Source organism: Baudoinia panamericana, assembly GCF_000338955.1.
Source record: "Baudoinia panamericana UAMH 10762 unplaced genomic scaffold BAUCOscaffold_14, whole genome shotgun sequence".
NCBI lineage: Eukaryota > Fungi > Ascomycota > Dothideomycetes > Mycosphaerellales > Teratosphaeriaceae > Baudoinia > Baudoinia panamericana.
Genome location: NW_006911270.1, coordinates 597,210 through 614,175, shown reverse-complemented (window position 1 = coordinate 614,175; position 16,966 = coordinate 597,210). Strand labels below are relative to the sequence as shown.

The window sequence follows — 16,966 nt, the reverse complement described above, 5'->3', positions numbered from 1 at the left end:
AAGGTTTCACAAATCAACAAAGCCAGGTACTTTGGGTCGTGACTCGCAAATACCCAGTACTTCAATCCTGAGCTCCTGCTGTCTCCTAGAGCCAATGGTGCGGAAGTGTTGTGTGTGCAAAGTATCGAAAGTTTGCTTTGTTCCAGATTGGAGTCCACCCTGCGAGCCCACGATCGACGGTCCTCGGCACGTCTGGCACAGCTCGCTTGCGCTATCCCCTGAGGCATCACCTACGTCACAGTTACCGGAGCTGGGTACGCTGGAATGGAATGGCCCGGGCTGTGCTCAATGCGGCAACTTGCAGCACAACTACTACAGATATGCAAAGCAGAATAACAGTGGTGGCTAGCAACAGTCATTGGAAAAACGACAGCGTAGCAGACAGCAGACACGTGGTTTACAGGGTGGAAGAACGGCGGAAGTTGCATCAACTGAGCGACGTGCTTACTCATGTCTACTCATATTGCCACTAGGCCGATACAATGCAAAAAGAGCCATCCCATTTCCCCCCAAGAGCCTAGAGCCATCAAAAACCCAATACATTCGCAAGCACATGGTATACCGCGCACCCGCCAACGTTGCACCGAAACAACCGCCGCTTCGTGACCACGCTACGTCAAAGAGGCAATCACCTTGCACCCCCGCCCAAACACATACCATGCCCATTGACTGCCATAAGCGTAGCGAGCGCATCCCGCTGCGGAAAAGTCTTGCTGTATTCCGTTTTCGCTTCGTGACGAGGCCAGGGCCGAAACCCCGGCCGGAACAATGACCAAACTCCAGACCGACACCATACAAGAAGCGATAGTAGTAGTAGTAGTAGTAGTAGTAGTAGTAGTAGTAGTAGTAGTCAAACCGTAAGAGAGAAGAACCATGCCGTTATGCCGTTTTGTGTATCGCTTGATTGTATCCGCTTTCGTAATGCTGTGCTGCAACGCCGGTCATCCAAGGTGCGCGAAGGCCATGTCGAAGAATGAAGTCATGATAATTTGTACAAAAGTATGGGCTCATTCAGAGTGCCGAGAGAGGGGGGTATCGATAATCAGCAGTCGCCTGTCGCTCATTAGGCGGCTGATGATTGTATGTGGATCCGAGAGCCTCGCCCGCCCCGACGACCGCAGAACGCTGCAGCAGTTACATCAGCAGTACATGTCGCATGCGCGGAGTCTACCAGCGTCGCGGCATGTACTGCTGCTGCATCTGCCGTGCTGGCGAGACGGAGAGCGGTGGGCTCGCGATGGACCGGGTGGACGGGTCCACGATGGGGATGGCGTTTCGCGTGCGCTGCGCTAGCGGCTGGTGGAGCTTCATCTGCCCGTGTTGGTGGGCAGATGTGTGCTGCTGGTAGCCTGCGTTGGAGGTTGGCGCAGGGTTGAACGTATTAGGTGCGCTGGAGAGAAGGAAGGAAGGGGTTTGTGTTGGCTGCACCTGAGTCTGCAGAGGAGAGTTGTCGGGTGAGCCGGAAGAGAGCGAGCCGCGGTCGGAGGATGATGCGGAGTGGATGGAGTGTAGCTGTAGCTTGAGGTCAGCATGCCGGTCGAACCGCATTGATGATGCAGCAAGGGTATTGATAAGACATACATCATCCTCGGTCAATAGGTGGAAGGGGCAGAATAGCTCGTCGTCATCAAACTCGAAACTCCTCGCCGCCTCTAACCGCTGCAGATACTCGTTGTACGCTGGCGTCGTCTCCTGGACCTCCTTGGGACTCCTGTGAGGCTTGTATTGCCGATGCGCATTCTGCGAGCTGACTCTCGGACCCCGCCGGCTTCGCCCGTGGTGGCCGCCATGGTTGTTGTGCAACGATGTTGGGTTCGGGAGGTAGTGCGGTGCGGCATAGTAGTGGCTTGCCATGATGATGAGATGGGTGTGTGGTGAATGATGACTCGTAGGGTTGTTCGCTATGAGATCGTTGGTTCGATAGGGATCATAAACAAAGCCCGGCTAATCCCTTGCGCTAACGGTGGGTGCGGCAACGTAGCGAGAGCGGTGCGACGGCGTGAGAGATGGGTGAATAATGGCAGAGGCGAGTGGAATATTCTTCGATGGTGTGGTAACGGTGTCGGGCTGGATGAAGAGTGGTGTGAGGTGGATGATGGGTGTAGAGAAGGGTGGATCGTCAGTCGAGGCAGGGCAGGTGGAAGGAAACGGGAGGCAAGAGAGACAGGCCTGACACCACCGGCACCCACGGACCCAGGCAAGACTGCGGGCACACGGTGACACGGCAGGGCAGCGTGCACGGATCGCCAGCGGTTCCGGCGAAAGCAGCTTGCGTGCCTCTCTAGCGTCACATGGGCGAGACTAGCGCCGCTTTCGGGCCTGATCGTCTTTGCGCGATCGCAAAATTAGGGCCCCATGCCACACCAAACCGCTGTGGCTATCGCAGGCGCAGCGCTCCACCCCAACAATAACAACGCATGTCCAGACCTTTCTATACCGTTAAAGATCAATCTACTCTCTTTACCGTGTCTTCCTTCCATTGTTTCGCCCATCTCCATGGTGAGACACGTTCGTGCTCCGGCTTTCGGCAGACTGCACCTTGCCGCCTCCGAAACATCGAGGTCATTCCATCCGACAGGTCAGCGAAGCCGCCAACGCTTAGACCCGTTCCATGGCGCTACCGTAGTCGCTCGCTCCAGCCTTCACCCTCCTCACCGCTCCCCGTCGCTGGCGCGAGCGCTCTCTCCGCCGTCCATGCACGCCGGGGAGGTCATGTTCCTCGTTGACGCTCGCTCTGCTCCAGACCATGCCAATCATTTCTCTTCCTCATGTCTTCGCACAGCTCCGCGTTCTCTGCAGCTCAGACGTGGAGAAACAGAGTGCTCACGGCCTTTGCGCCCACACTAGCGCGCTGCTGCGGACACACCGTAAGCAGCCTTTCCGTCATCGCGACTCTAACCAATGCGCACCAATTGGAGGCTGTGTTGTACCTGCAGATTGACACAGCTCATGCTTCTATGCTCGCTGCAGGTCAGGCCCGAACACTACTCCTCTGTAGCCCTCGACAGCTCAATATGTGTTGAGGCAGGTAGGACGACGATGGCGCTGTCACCACAACGAATAGGTACCCTTCAGCATTTACTGCACCAGAGGTACATGGTATTCGTCCAATGACACCGTACATCAGTCTCCATTGATGCACTCACTTACCCTCCCGCATGAACTTCGTAATTGCCTCCTTACACGCCCGCTCACTATACCCCTCCCAGCACTCATACAAACTCACCATCTCCTGCGTCGCATCAATCACCGCCTCCATATCCACCTCACTCTCCGCCAACCAATCCACCATCTTCCCCAACTTCGGTCCCGCCTGCTTCAAGCCCGCAAACCCCGCCAGCGCACTCTGCGCCGCACTCCCACTCAACGCCCCGCCCATCGCCGTCGTAGGACTCGTCAACGTCGGCGAATTCGCCGCCGCCGCCGCTGCCGCAACCGCATGCGCCTGCAACCCCATCTGTCCCGCCGGCCTCAACACAACCGCCAAAAACATCGCCGTGATCGCAATCACGTGCGGCGCATACAGCAGCGGCAAATCAGTATTAAAGCAATCATTGACAATATTATGCGCCAACGTGCCCTCCTCCGTCCCCAACCCAAACGTCCCCTGCAACTCCCCCAGCGCCCGATACGGATGATGGCAGATCAGCCGACTCTGCAGCGTGGAAATCACGGCGAACTCGCACTCCCCAATCTTACTCGTCTCCGTCACCCCGAGCTCGGGCCACTGCCGCGCCGCCTCGCCCAGCATGAGGCGGATGTGCTGCGGCGTCTCCTCCATCTTGCACGCGAGGTAGATGGCCGTGGCCATGATGAGGTAAGGGTTCGTCCTGCGGATTTCCACGCGCAGGTAGAAGCGTTTGATGTAGATTTGGGCGGTGGCGAGGGCTTGTTGGCGGAGGTTGAGGCGGCGCGCGAGCTTGATGAGGTTCGTTTGCATGTAGATGCTCAGGTGGCGTCGGTCGGGGAGGTGGAATTTGGAGACGGTGGGTTGGTGGTGCTGCGTGAGTTGGTGCCGGAGTTCGGAGAGTTCGGGTTTCGTGAAGGTCCAGTATTTGGCCTGGGTGGAGTCCCAGTAGTTGGCTGCCATGTTTACATCGATGTATACCAATCGCAACCGTGTAGAACTGATTTCGTCCGTTCGCGTCCTAATTGCCGTTTCGCCGTCTCCATACTCAGTTTTTGGTCATCTTGGTTCTGTCCAGGTGACTCGTCTGTCTACATCATCGATGGGAAGCGGCGAGGCCACACAATCATGTTCACAGCGGTCTTATTTCGCATAGATTCACAACACGTCTTGAAGGACGTGGAGGTCGCTCACCAGGGAGCATCTACTGTACTTTTATCTTCGATGCTCGAATGTGTGAGACGGTAAGGTTGCCCAAATTTCGAGATCGAAGTGGTCAGGCAACCAGCCGCACTTTCCCGCAGTCACCCTCGCACATGAAAAGCATCTGAGAGTTGAGGACGACACTATATCTCATGTCTTAACATATTGTGCCTTTGCCTTATTCTACCTGCGTGGCCAGAGTGACGAGAGGTATCTACATCCAAATGTAGCCGCAGCGCTCAAACTGTGCCCGCTAGGATATACGGCCCACCTGCGCCAGCCTGCAGCCGTTCCCGAACTTTGCCAACGACGCCACTGATATGCAGTCTCCGTGAACGCTCAGAATCCCGACCAACTCATGACATCTACCTCCGCAACTTGACCATGACGTACGGAATCTCGACATCCTCCTCCGTCTCGTCTTCCGCCGTAATCTCGAAGATTACGTTCTTCTGATGCTCCGGAATGGGCTTCTTGCTGATGTGCTCCACGAGCTCGGACATTCTGTTTGAAACATAGAGTTAGCACACTGGCCTGGCGCATCGGTCTCGAGGCATGCATTACTTACGTCATCGGCAACCGATCCTTAACCTTGCTTTGCGGATAGAAGCTCGCATACAACAAACTCACGCCACTCGAGATCATACTGATCGTCAAACCCTTCTTCTTGAAGTCCTCCAAGAATTGTGACAATGGCACATCCTCACTCTCGAAGCGGTCCCACAGCTTGTCAATCGTGACCTCGCCGTTCGGTCCCATGTACTTGCCCTTCGGGCTGGCAATCGGCTCGCTGAAGCCAAAGAACGGAAGCGCCAGGTTAACGAAGCCGTTTTTGTACTGCTCGATGTCGTCCTTGCCGTCAATGATCTTGTACAGCTCGAGCACAACGAGGCCAGTGACGAGCGCGGTCGTGGTGGCGATGGCTGGGATAATCTTGCCTGCGATGAACTTCGTCTTGTGCCGGTCAGCCGTGGCGATCTTGTAGTTCTCCGCTCGGAGGTTGGATGCGGCGGTGATGAAGTCGATGTGGAAGTTGGTATCGTCATCTTTCTCGAACTCGACGGGCTCCATGCGGAAGTCACCCAGCGTCTTTGGCTGCGGCAAGCCCTTCGCGATAATCTCAAGCGCCTCATTGTCGTCCATGGCGCCATTGCCAGCGTTGGGGTCGGGCTCTTTGTCATCTGCCTGGATCTTGACACCAGGGTCTGGCTTGAACTCCGGAACCATCATGCGATCTAGCACACTAAGGATGTAGTTTCGGTCGTTCTTGGGCTTGATGTGATAGTTGAAAGCGTGCAAGTTAGCAGCAGCGATGACGAAAGTGAAGTGGGTATCGCTTTCCGGGTCGAACTTGAGCGGGTCGGGTGCACGCTTGGGGCCTGACCAGAAAGGCTGCCCTGAGGACGTCTTCGAGTCTTTCGGAAAGTTGTACAGTAGTTGCTGGATGGCGTTGTTGTACTGCTTCTCGAACTGCATACGCGCCCACTCAACGCAGTCGTCAAAGCTCTGCGGCTTACCTGTCTGCAGTGAGTCGCGAAGCGTCTCAAGCGTTTGCTTCTCGCTGCCAGACTGCTTGAGCGCGGAGCTGAGGTAGTCTTTCTGCGTTAAGTACATATTCACTACCTCCGCCGGACCAACAAAGTAGGTGTGGAAGAGATCTTTCGCCCATGCGATAGTATGCTCGATCCGGTTCGGGAATGAGCGGAGTGTGCACATTGGGAAGGATTGTTCTGGTGGGTCCTGCGAGCTTGAATATGATTCCGTCTGCCTTGGCAGCACGACCTGCGTGTTGCCCTTGGTGCCGAGCGTACCACTGTCGAGCAGCGGCTTGTGGAAGAAGACACAACGCCTGTCAACGTACGTTCGCGCATCGACGTTGTCTAGCGCGTTCGTCACCCCATCGAGATCTTCCCAGAACTCCTCGTTGAAGACGTGCTCAGTATCCTGCCCAACCCGGTCTTTGAGCATGTTGATCTTGCCTTTCAGGTCCGGATTCATAGCCTGCACCGCTTCCGCTGCACACTCGCTCTTAAGCTTGCCGACGTCCTTCGGGCGGAAGAGGAACTGACGGTTCAGGTTGCTCCTTTCAATCTGGTCCATGTCGGTGACAGTGAGTCTGCCCTTGGGCCCAGCAGCAAGCCCAATCATGGCCCAGTTCTTCAGCATCTCACATCCAATGGCGCCGGCACCCACAAGGAATTGCCTAACGTTGCCGAGCTTCTCCTGGTATGACTTGCCAAACACCGCTATCTGTCCGTCGTAGCGTGAGCCGATTGGTTTGCATTCCTCCTCACTCCTTGGCGTCGATGTCGGGAGCGACTCCAGTGAGTCAAAGTACATCCACTGCTTGATGGGATGGAATTTGCCGGACACGGATTTGAGTACCTCCTGCGCCGCCAAGCCACCGAAGAAGGCTGCCATGGGACAAAGATCACCACGAGCTTGATATGACAGCTCTTTGATGATCTTCTCATCAAGCTCCGGCTTCTCCTCCAACGTGCCAGCGATTTCCTTGGCGGACTGCAACACCTCAGTTGCGTCTTGCTCACTGTGTGGCCGTGGCAAGTGTCCATGCTTCTCTGCGAAAGCATGAAGCGCCTGAACACCGGCATGCAGTTGTCCCGGTCGGTCAAACTTGGCAAAGTCGGACATCATAAGGTCAGGCTTCTTCAGCTGAACAGATAGCGGCTCAAAGTCCAGAATCTTCGGCATCTTGACCTGCGTGTACAGCCCACCGCGCTTATACTCGCCCAGACCCGAGACATCCCCGATGGAGAAGGTGTACGGGCCAGTAACCTTGATCTTGCGTGGTGTGCCATCGTTCAACTTCTCCATGCCCTCCACCTCCGAGAAGGTTACATAGTCGCCGTCTTCAAGACCGTGCCGCGTCTCGTCCAGCGCTGACACCATACCTTCGTTGTCGATGCCAGCCACGATGCCGCTGAGCGGATTCTCGCCAGTCGGATCACCAACGGCGAAGTTCTTGCCAAAGTCTGTGAAGATGTAGCCGAACAGACCAAACGTATCTGTGATGACGACGTAGATGCCGTTTTCATGACAGAACTCTGCAATTGTCTTCTGCTCTTCTAGCGGCGTGTCCGTAAGCACCACAACCTGGTATTTCTTCAACTGACTCAGGTCTGCAGTCAAGTTCTCTGCCTCATGCACGCCAGTCGGAGTGTACGGGTTCAGCTCTGAAACTCTTGGTGCCGTCACCTGCGCTCTCGGCTTGCCAACATCCTCAGGATGCAGGAAGAACTGCGAGCTCAAGTCTTCTATCCGTGCGGGCTTTGGATCGTAGAGTGTGAGACTCTTTACGCCTGCCAGCGCGATATTCTTTGCTATCTCGACACCTAGACCCCTCATGCCGCAGACTAATACATGCGAGCTGCCCATACGCTTCATGGCTTCATGACCAAGAACGTACAGCTGGCGCGAGTAGAGACTCTCGTCGATCTCGCCGTTGCCGGCGGCCTGGGTCTGGATGCTCTTGAGCTCATCCACGTCCATCTTGCCGTTGGCGGGTGGGCCGCCATTTGTGGCGGCTGTGGTCATGATTCGCTTCGACGGACTGTCTCTGGCCACTGCCTCCTCTCCGGAGAGACGTCGTTTACCCAGTTTGACTGCAAATTGCTGGCTGTGTGGGTGATCGTAGAGAAAAAGCCTGTGGATGAAGTGACAAGGTGTCGATCGAGACTGAACGCTGCAATGCAAGTTGGCTGATCAAAGATTACGTTTCAGGTGTTTGTAAGCGAAAGGCGAGCGTTTGATGTGAGAGGCCAAACGCGTTCTGAGCCACCATAAAAGAGCTATGACGATCTGCTGCCTTCAAGCCTCAGGCGGTGAATTGACACGAGTCAGGAGTTGAGATCGGGCGACAGCTCCTTTCAACAGTGTACAGCCCAGTAATATGTCAACTCGTCAGAATATCAGATGGAAGTTTAGCCCACATCACGTAGGGAATGGACCTCCGTGTAGATCATCTGCTAGTGAGGGAACCGGGTATATTCAGTTGCTTTGCTTGTCCACTAAGGAAACCTTTGTTCAAGGGCAGTATATACATTCATACTGCTCCCCCTGCAGGCCCCACCTCATATCATGCCACGATCTTCAACCAGCGACGACGCTTTGGACAATGTGTCTCTGGGCCTTTCTTCATCCCTCGACTTCTCGGTCGCCGCCCTTTGCGGAAACCGGACGAAGAGGACGCAGATGACCAGTCCAAGCCCAGCAGACGCAGCTGCATACATAAACATCGTCCGATAGCTCCAATTCGTGGCACTGTTGATGCACTGTTCATAGCCACTGACGTCGACGCCGCTGCAGCCGGCGGAGCTCAACGCTTTCGTCTCCACAATCTCTGACAGAGGTAGTGAGAACGACATGCCGAGATTGATGAGAATGGAGCACACCGCTCCACACAGACCTTGGTACCTCTTTGGTTGAGCTGACGAGAAGTAAACTAGCGTCAGTGTGTAAGTCAGATCGATGCCAATCGTGGCGCAAAGCATGGATGGCAGTACGGTTGCCCAGTAGTTCAGCGGTGTTGGGCAAACTGCCAGTAACAGCGGTGCGACCACCCAAGCGATTGCTGATATGAGCAGGAGCACCATAAACGGGATGATGTGCATCAAGCCGCCACCTAAAACACACAGGACGAGCCCGCCAATGGCAGTAGGCACGTACCACAATGCAAGTCGGGTGCCTTGCAAGCCGTCCACGGACGATGTCACTCCAGTGTCGCTTGCGAAACTGCCAAACAGTCAGTAAAGACAATGAGTTCGCTTCGAAGCTTGCTTACTATTGTGCAGATTCGTACAGCCAGACACCATATGCGCCGTAGAAGCAGAGTCCGGCAAGGCTAAATGCCAGCACGCCTTTCGTACGGAAGAAGTCGAAGGGCAGAATCGGGCATACTGCCATCCAGCCTTCCCACCAGACTGCCGCAAGCAACAATACCAGAGCGACAGCAAACGGTACGTAAACTTCCGGGTAGCTGAACCCCTCTCTTGCCTTGTCGGAAAGGTTCGCTGAAGGCTCGTACGCCAAAGCGTAGTTCAGAAGTATGAGGCCTGATGTGATAAGGATGGCACCTACCCAGTCCATCTTCAAGCCCAGCTGTTTTCTGTCCGTCCAGTCATGCGGAATGGTCAGGTAGGCAGTGATCGCGGTAACGAACGCCATGATTGAGGCGGTCCACAGGTACCACTGAGGCTTTCCATCAGGGCAAGCGCTCGAGATGAAGAAGCCGACGCAAAAGCCCAGGGGTGCGCAGCCGGAATACAAGCCAAGCACAAAGTTCTTCCGCGGTCCGTCGTGGTAGAAGGATGAGACCATGACGAAAGTCGAAGGCATGAACGCAGCAATCGCCAGGCCTTGCATGGCTCTTGCCACGTCCAATACAACTAGATTCTCGAAGAACCCAGGCAGCAGCGTCCAGATACTGAGCCAGAGAAGGCCGAGCACGAAGATGCCATAGCCGCCACGTATGTCAGCAACGCGCGCAAATATTAGCAGAGCAGCACTGAGGACGAGGGTTAGCAGGGTTGCGGGCCAAAACAGGCCGAGGGTGCCAGGTCCGAGCATTGTGGAGTCAACTCGGAGCGTCAGCTTCGGCAACGCTATGGCGAACCCAGATATCAGATACTCAGCCAGGAATTGTGTCATGGCAATCGTAAAGCAGAAGCCAACCTCGTGGAGTGGAGTGCGGAAGTGGTGCTTGTCACGCAGCCATAGGTGACTTCCGCAGGGCGAGTCTCGGCCACTTGGCCGTCCCGATGTCTTTTCGTCCATGAGCACAAAATCTGGCAAATCTCTATCAGTGGCAGCGGCCGGCTCGTGCTCCCTCAGATTGGCAAGATCGGAGGCGAACTTGTCAATCTGGTCTTGTGACGAATCGCGCTGCCATTGAGCCACTTCTTCTCGGTACATGATAACTCTGTCAAGACTCGACAGTCTGTGCAGTGATGCCCGTGGTTTTGGCTGGCGCGGACGGGCTACTGGACTGGGTGGTGGCAGTGCGGCAGGCGCCCAAGGATCCCCGGCACCATCAAACGCAGCGTATCCGTCACCCAAAGCCTCAGTGCTGGCCGCCTTTCTGCTCCAGGAAGGATGGCTGAATGGGCGGTCAAGGTGTGTTCGAAGGAGAGGTTCTGACCAAGGTGACGGCCGTAGGGAAGGATGAACAAACACATCTGTACCGGCGTCTGTACTGTCGCGCCGAAGGCTATGCTCGCTACGAAGAGATGAGTGGCGCAGGTTCCGAGGCTTCCTCAGACTTGCTGGCAAAGCATTTCTCTCTGAGTCCTGCCCAGCACGCAGAGCTTGCAGCCTTGGGCGTTGCGCCTGGGCGGGTGAAGTACCATACAGCTGCTGACTTCTCAGAGCTGAGCCTGGTTGAGACTCAGCATGACCGAGGTCTGACGAGACAGTCGCGACAGCACGGCTCCTGTCGGTGGAGACGGATGACGGCCAGCTGAAAGCTGTCCGTCTTTCGACGTTGCTCCGGCGCACCAGATGCGGTGCCTGCCTTTCACGGGCGAACTTCGGCTTCCGAGGCGGTAGGTAAGCCGGTGGGAGTTCGTCGATACCATTTTGCAAGTCAGGCATGGATGACGGCCTTCTGGGCGGCAGAAATGGTGGTGGGAGCGCGGTTGGATTTTGGGTAGACATTGTGACGGTTGGCCTGCAAAGTAGAGGTTCGTTCACACCAGCACCTGTAAGCGTTGATGCTGAAAGCTGAGCAGTGACTAGGTACAAAAGCCCTTCACATGCTAACTCGAGGGGTGAGAGGCTTCGCGGACGGGTCGCTCGTCGCTACCGTGAGTGCGTACTCTTTGATGTTCACGTTATGGTGTGCATTCGGTCGCTTGCTGTCTGATGCATCGTTTGCTTATACGAGCCGCTGGGAACATCGCACCTTACCGGGGTCATGTGCAAGGAACCTTCGACAAACGGGCAGGTTACACAAACTTGTGGAGCTTGGCGGCTGTCAGGACGGTTACAATGGATAACAGGAATGGTTAGACGTGTATCCGGTGAATGTGGTCTGAAACGCACCACGACCATGATGGCTGAGAAGTTTTTGCAATACATCGTATGACCTCTGCGCAAGCCTCCGTTCTTAAGCGAATGTTCAGCTCAGTACTGTCGACGCCCACGCGTAGCTGCGGCTCGGCTGCCCTGCAGATACACAGATACACGCGTGTAAGACTGGTCGAGAACACCCACGCATTAACGCGACGACTACTTTCCCTGAGCTGAGACTCTGTTCACATGCGTTGGCAGAAATATTAACCGCACGATCTTCCTTAGCCAGCGTACCGTCGTCATGTGCTTCGTAAGCGATGGCAGCCGAGCACGGTTTCCTACATACGGCAGGAGCAACGTGCGGCTTGCAACGCACCGGAAAGCGCAATATTGCGACGTTGTTCGTAATAATGAGCAATGCCATTGTTTCACGGTTGTTTGAGAGGTTTGCGGAGGCGCATGGCTGCATGTGTCACCGCTGGTACGGAACCACAGGCGGCGCCAGGATGGTACCTGCACGGCGCTTCAAATGCACCAGGTGGAGCCGTCCTGGTTGCCGGGTCAATACCGGCTGGCATATGCATCGGAGTCATGTCACTTCCATGTGAGAGATCGCTCGAACGAACGACAATGAAAAGTGTCGGCCGTTACTTCGACCTGCAGCCAATACGTGCGGACCTGACATGCCCGGACATGTCGCAGACCACCGTCCCAACACCTGCGGGAAGAAAGTGATCTGTCACGAGAGGCTGCGTTGCCGTGGAAAGGGAGACAGATACAGTTGCGTTCAAGCTGCACGAAATGCTCTCCCCGGACGCCATTGTGTAACGCCAGCGATCCGTTTGCAACTGCCGCTAATGCGGCCTTAATGGTTTGCGACAAATTGAGCCCGGCTTCTGGGAGCAACACACGTCACACCGGTAAACATTCGGGACCTTTTGTGAGCAGGAAGGACCATAGGGCACAAGCTGGAGATCGGCCCCGCCGACTCTTGGTGCCCATTACCGTATCATCAACATCAATGCAATTTAGAAGCGGTCAATTGCGTCCGTTGCCGTCGGTTAGGATTTTTCTACTCTTGTATTATTTTTGCCTCTGTCAAAGGCTCGCTCCTTCCACCATTCAGGACAAGCTGGTGTTCATCTCGGTCCTTAACTGCCGCAGCGCCAGATCGACCACTTGACCAAACCTGATCCCATCTGGGTCTTTGATGAGTTGGCTGCTTACCGTACCACGATACCATTTCGGTGGACCGCGGCAGTCTTTCCGAGGCATGAACCCGCAGCGCCCCTGTGACCTCTACTCGCACTTTGGTGGCTGGTGGTTGGCTGAGGTACACGTAGCGGCAGCTCGCCGCAGCTGGGATAGTGGCCAAGTGTTTACTGTTAAGCACGGCGACGCTGTCGAAGTAGTTACTGCCAGGTTTCACATTGGACTCAGCGCGATTGAGAACGTCTGATTTTGCTGTGTCCCACGATGCCTTCAAGGGAAGTGGATTGTGCGCGAATAGTCTGATGGCCCGAGGACATACGTCTCCAGTCGGACGCGCTGCAAATGCCGCTGTCGCCCCGTCGTTAGCGATTAGGCCGCAATCCTCGCCGAGAGCTCAAGCGCGAGCGTCGTTGGCTAGGCAGTGCTTGTACAACAGCTTGATCTGCAGCTTAGAGGACTTGTAAACTGTCTCCTTGATCGTGCGGCCCACATGTTGTACGTGGATGAGGTCAGCCAGTGCAACCTGGCTGAGGATGCTTTCACAGAGCTCGAAAGTGTCGATAAGTCGTTAGATCGGAGCCACGTTCGGGTGGTTGCTCTTGCGCCGGGCAGTGAAGTCTGACCACCGTACAGGCCTGTTCGGTGTTTCAGTGGTGACGGTAGCCGTCTTCATTGCCACGTTTGCAAGTCGCTTACGTGCCGCCGGCTTGGTGAAGGTGAACATCGTTGACGAATGGCGCAGCGCGGTACGCATTCTCGATATGATGGAGATTGGAGATGACGGAGGCTCAGGGTAGTACAGGTACACGCCATGGAGTCTCCGACCCCAAATGTCGAGATGCGAGGTGTTGCAATCAGAACTCTTGTTCTTATGGAAAAGTCGGTGACCAGTGATAATGTATGCAATTCGTCTAGGCCCTCCGTGACAGATCTGGACAAGCATGGCACAAGCCCTAAGAAGCCTGAGACATGACTCGATGCGCGAACAACTGGACAAAGCACGAAAACACAGTGGCGGTGGATGTTTCCTTGAATGCATACACGTCAGTCCTCAATCGTCGAAGTATCCCTCTTGCGCCTCTGCGCAGGCACAGGACCAATACTAGCTCCTCGTACGTGCTTCCGAGGGACCGCTAAGCAGCTCTCGATCAAGCTTACAGCGTTCTCTGAGTGTCGCCGTTGATGCAACAGCCACGTTGCCTTTGATTCATCATTCAGCTCAACGCCTGACAAGGCCGACACAATCGGCGACCGCGGCAGCTCAGGCACCTCGTCCTTCTCCGACACGGAAGACATCATGCTTCTATGTCCTCCCATCGAGCTGTCCTCAGACGCAGCTTCGGCAGCTTTGTAGCCAGCAGCCTCGATAAGCTCATGCGCAAAGACGTGCTCAGGGTCCGCAATTCTATCTTCCGAGGCCAAGGCAGCGGCCAAAAGCTGGGTGTTTGTAGCTGGTTCATAGAAGCCGGAGTCCGCCAAGGAAGCCTCTGGTGAAGATTGTCGTCGTTCACGCAGCATAGACAGATCCCAGTACTGTGGTCTTGGCGGCTGTTGTTGGCTTGTCACTGTAAAGGTCCTGCTGTGGACGGGTGCAGTGGCGGTTTTGAGCCACCCATGCCACGGTGTCGGTGTGAAAGGCCCGTATGGGCTACAAATCTGGGATCCCGTCCAGGATGTCGTAGGCGGATGAGTTGTCCAAGGTGTCTCTGGGGGAAGCGGCCATTGATAACATGAAGTGTTCGTTCCGTAAGACGCAATCAGATGGTTACACTGTCGCAGACTCTCCTGCAAGTTAGCTTGCTGTGATTCCAGCTTTTGCACGGTAGCCCGCGTAGTAGACTTTGACCACTGCAGTTGCTTCTTCTCCTTCCTCGTCACTTGTCTGTCCTGACCATCGGCGAGTTCAGTCTCGACCCTGGCGAGCTTGCGATACGACTTGCTGAGCGCTTGATGTGTCTGCGTAAGTTGACTGGTATAAAAGCGGTGCTGGAAATACAACGCGGGCAGCACAGACGGCTGTCTATTGGGATACATGTTGTCGGATGAAAAGCAGGAGAGTACGTCAGTGCAATAGAGTACTTCGGGGCAGTTCTGACTCTTAGGCTACTGTGAAGCTAGCAGCATAGCAAGTCATCTAACAAGTCTCTGACCGTTCGTTTCAGCTTGCGATAGAGGTCCTTCAAAGCGGCCTCTTGAGTTTCAAGTGACTTTGGCATTACACTGGTAGTGTGGTAAGAGACCGTGGGACAAAGTACGCTATTCTTGCCTTGCTGAAAAGCGAGCTCCCATTGAAATCCTTTCATGGATCGTTCTGCGGTGATTGCTTGCCCGCTAAGGACAAGGCCGCTGAATGCGGACAAAGAGGGAACGGCATGGTGGTGCAGATCGCAGCCTACGACCCTGCAACCAATTGCGGTGGGGAGCAAGCGTATTGCCTCTGCGACACTCAAGCTGCGTTGTAGGTGTTACCAATAGGAAGTTGTTGCGCTCCACGACTTCTCTTTCCCATTTATGCTACCGTCAAACTCAGTACCGAGCGCCGAGCCGTGTCCTGAAGACAAAGAAGCTTCGCAAGCAGGTTTACGACTCGGCATTCCTGAGAGTGCTCGCCGCTGCCACGGTAACAGGCAGCTCATTACCTCCACCACGAGCCAAGGCTATGATATCTCGACCCACATCCAACGACTTCTGACACGTCCTGTAAGTTGCAGATCCGATGACATGGCGAGCATAGTCCCGTCGCACAAGAAAAACCCTCATTGTCGCATCGCCTCGTGTGCCACCAGCGCGTCGGCGTGGCCGTCATGCCAGGGCGTCCGCCCGATGTAATGTTCGCACGTCTCACTTCCGTCTCCGCTAGCAAGTCGCTACGGGCATCATAATTCCAGTAAAACTTGACGTTCACGAGAAGGGCAGGGAGTCACTACATACTGGGGACAATTGGACTGCTTCGCTGTTGTCAGGTCGCCTGCCTCACTCATCGCCCAGGATGTCAACTGCATCAACACCGAGCTGCTCTCCGACGTTGATCACCACGTCCCTCAATGCCTTGCACGTCGGAGAGTCTGGGAAGTTGTCGAAGAAGCTTTCGCCGTAATCGCACGCCATGCCTATCCTGCTGTCAAGTGGCACGGCACCTAGGAAGGGTATGCCGCTTTCACGAGCTAGCCTCATACCACCTCCTGTGGTAGCCCGGAAGATCTCGGATGTGTGCGTGCACTTTGGACATACGAAGCCTGACATATTCTCGACAAGTCCTAGAATGCGGATGCCGGCTTTGCGGCAGAAGTCGATCTCTTTGCGAACATCAAGCAATGCGACCTCTTGAGGGGTTGTGACTAGCACAGCCCCGTCAACGCCACTTTCTTTAAGGTAGCTGTTGACGCTGAGGTGTTCGTCGGAGGTGCCAGGTGGCGTGTCAACAACCAAGTAGTCCAGCTCTCCCCATTCCACATCCTTCAGAAACTGCTTAATCAGGCCGTTCTTCTTCGGTCCTCTCCAGATCACTGCGTCGTCACGGTTCGGCAGCATGAACTGCACGCTCATCGTGGCAAGGTTCTCGCTAACCCAAACCGGCTCCCAACCCGTTGACGTTACATGAATGGTCTCGTTCTCCACGCCCATCATCTTGGGAATGCTAGGACCGCAGATGTCGGTGTCCATGATACCCACCGTATTGGCTGGGTTGCTGGCGAAAGCGTGGGCTAGCATTGTGGTAAAGGTACTTTTACCTACGCCACCCTTACCAGATAACACAAGCAGTTTGCGCTTGATGCCAGCCAACCGTTGCGTCATCACGGGAATGTCTGGATCCGGGCCTTTTGGTGCAGATGCGCAGATGGCCTGGTTAGGACAACCGGCGCATGCATCGCTTTTGCCTGCGTCGTTCGACTCGGGTCCTGGACAATGTTCCGGCTCCGGCGCGACGAGGGCAGGCTTCTGCTTCAGATTAGATGTAAGAGCGTCATCAACGGGTTCGATCGGCTCCTCGAGTGAAGGTGCCATCCTTGTATCGATTGCAAATATGATAGTAGTGAGAAGGTTAGTCCTGGCTTTCAATGTTCGATGTGAGAATGGATGTGGGTGGCGCCATAGTTTCGCCACATGGCGCAATCGCTTGCTTGACTCGTGCCCAGATCTATTTCACCTCTTACAACAATGATGTTTCTGCCTCGTACGGGGTTCACATTGATATAGCAGGCCAGCTTGTGAAAACTTTATACTGCAGCCGAATGCCGTCTTCGCCTCGACGAGCCGTAAGGTTGGCGATCAGGTCTCAGGCAAGTAACAAACTGCACCGCTACCGTCCAGTGCTTAAGCACCACCGGTAGGCTTTCGCTACGTTTCTACGAACGCTGGGCTGCAGCTGTAACAGCACGCCCGCTGTTTGTTCGC

At 55.2% G+C, this 16,966-nt stretch overlaps 10 protein-coding genes across 10 annotated transcripts; 4 read left to right on the top strand and 6 right to left on the bottom strand.

Annotated features, from left to right (window-relative positions):
* Positions 1 to 754: 754 nt before the first annotated feature.
* On the bottom strand, positions 755 to 2,104 carry BAUCODRAFT_38936 (uncharacterized protein). Its single transcript, XM_007682728.1, has 2 exons — positions 1,582 to 2,104; positions 755 to 1,512 (listed from the first exon to the last, which is right to left on the bottom strand). Exons 1-2 carry the CDS (start codon positions 1,852 to 1,854, stop codon positions 1,168 to 1,170), a joined length of 618 nt encoding a protein of 205 aa, XP_007680918.1. The 5' UTR covers positions 1,855 to 2,104; the 3' UTR covers positions 755 to 1,167.
* BAUCODRAFT_304625 (uncharacterized protein) lies at positions 2,105 to 2,991 on the top strand. Its single transcript, XM_007683035.1, has one exon. It carries the CDS (start codon positions 2,356 to 2,358, stop codon positions 2,845 to 2,847), a length of 492 nt encoding a protein of 163 aa, XP_007681225.1. The 5' UTR covers positions 2,105 to 2,355; the 3' UTR covers positions 2,848 to 2,991.
* Positions 2,992 to 3,142: 151 nt separating this feature from the next.
* Positions 3,143 to 4,090, bottom strand: BAUCODRAFT_79025 (uncharacterized protein; the record flags this gene model as incomplete). The annotated part of the gene is made up of 2 exons (XM_007682833.1): positions 3,143 to 3,362; positions 3,453 to 4,090. The coding sequence occupies 2 exons, from the start codon at positions 4,088 to 4,090 to the stop codon at positions 3,143 to 3,145; spliced, it is 858 nt and encodes a 285-aa protein (XP_007681023.1).
* Positions 4,091 to 4,695: 605 nt separating this feature from the next.
* Positions 4,696 to 7,840, bottom strand: BAUCODRAFT_79521 (uncharacterized protein; the record flags this gene model as incomplete). Its single annotated transcript, XM_007682868.1, has 2 exons — positions 4,696 to 4,834; positions 4,899 to 7,840. 2 exons carry the CDS (start codon positions 7,838 to 7,840, stop codon positions 4,696 to 4,698), a joined length of 3,081 nt encoding a protein of 1,026 aa, XP_007681058.1.
* Positions 7,841 to 8,421: 581 nt separating this feature from the next.
* Positions 8,422 to 9,997, bottom strand: BAUCODRAFT_79376 (uncharacterized protein; the record flags this gene model as incomplete). Its single annotated transcript, XM_007682857.1, has 2 exons — positions 8,422 to 9,082; positions 9,132 to 9,997. 2 exons carry the CDS (start codon positions 9,995 to 9,997, stop codon positions 8,422 to 8,424), a joined length of 1,527 nt encoding a protein of 508 aa, XP_007681047.1.
* Positions 9,998 to 11,776: 1,779 nt separating this feature from the next.
* On the top strand, positions 11,777 to 12,094 carry BAUCODRAFT_126778 (uncharacterized protein; the record flags this gene model as incomplete). Its single annotated transcript, XM_007683034.1, has 1 exon — positions 11,777 to 12,094. The coding sequence occupies one exon, from the start codon at positions 11,777 to 11,779 to the stop codon at positions 12,092 to 12,094; it is 318 nt and encodes a 105-aa protein (XP_007681224.1).
* Positions 12,095 to 12,723: 629 nt separating this feature from the next.
* BAUCODRAFT_38931 (uncharacterized protein) lies at positions 12,724 to 13,173 on the top strand. The gene has a single exon (XM_007682727.1). The coding sequence runs from the start codon at positions 12,874 to 12,876 to the stop codon at positions 13,033 to 13,035; it is 162 nt and encodes a 53-aa protein (XP_007680917.1). The 5' UTR covers positions 12,724 to 12,873; the 3' UTR covers positions 13,036 to 13,173.
* Positions 13,174 to 13,615: 442 nt separating this feature from the next.
* Positions 13,616 to 14,605, bottom strand: BAUCODRAFT_126776 (uncharacterized protein; the record flags this gene model as incomplete). The annotated part of the gene is made up of 1 exon (XM_007683033.1): positions 13,616 to 14,605. One exon carries the CDS (start codon positions 14,603 to 14,605, stop codon positions 13,616 to 13,618), a length of 990 nt encoding a protein of 329 aa, XP_007681223.1.
* A 158-nt stretch (positions 14,606 to 14,763) lies between these two features.
* On the top strand, positions 14,764 to 15,404 carry BAUCODRAFT_304746 (uncharacterized protein). Its single transcript, XM_007683032.1, has one exon. The coding sequence runs from the start codon at positions 14,922 to 14,924 to the stop codon at positions 15,261 to 15,263; it is 342 nt and encodes a 113-aa protein (XP_007681222.1). The 5' UTR covers positions 14,764 to 14,921; the 3' UTR covers positions 15,264 to 15,404.
* On the bottom strand, positions 15,405 to 16,851 carry BAUCODRAFT_304747 (uncharacterized protein). The gene has a single exon (XM_007683031.1). It carries the CDS (start codon positions 16,574 to 16,576, stop codon positions 15,545 to 15,547), a length of 1,032 nt encoding a protein of 343 aa, XP_007681221.1. The 5' UTR covers positions 16,577 to 16,851; the 3' UTR covers positions 15,405 to 15,544.
* Positions 16,852 to 16,966: the final 115 nt, after the last annotated feature.

Bases quoted from the DNA above. Each gene is read 5' to 3' on its own strand.
- BAUCODRAFT_38936 (XM_007682728.1), bottom strand. From the start codon at position 1,854: ATGGCAAGCCACTACTATGCCGCACCGCACTACCTCCCGAACCCAACA. The intron at 1,513-1,581 runs GTATGTCTTATC...CTCAAGCTACAG, and splicing joins ACCTATTGACCGAGGATGAT to CTACACTCCATCCACTCCGC.
- BAUCODRAFT_304625 (XM_007683035.1), top strand. From the start codon at position 2,356: ATGCCACACCAAACCGCTGTGGCTATCGCAGGCGCAGCGCTCCACCCC.
- BAUCODRAFT_38931 (XM_007682727.1), top strand. From the start codon at position 12,874: ATGGCCCGAGGACATACGTCTCCAGTCGGACGCGCTGCAAATGCCGCT.
- BAUCODRAFT_304746 (XM_007683032.1), top strand. From the start codon at position 14,922: ATGCGGACAAAGAGGGAACGGCATGGTGGTGCAGATCGCAGCCTACGA.
- BAUCODRAFT_304747 (XM_007683031.1), bottom strand. From the start codon at position 16,576: ATGGCACCTTCACTCGAGGAGCCGATCGAACCCGTTGATGACGCTCTT.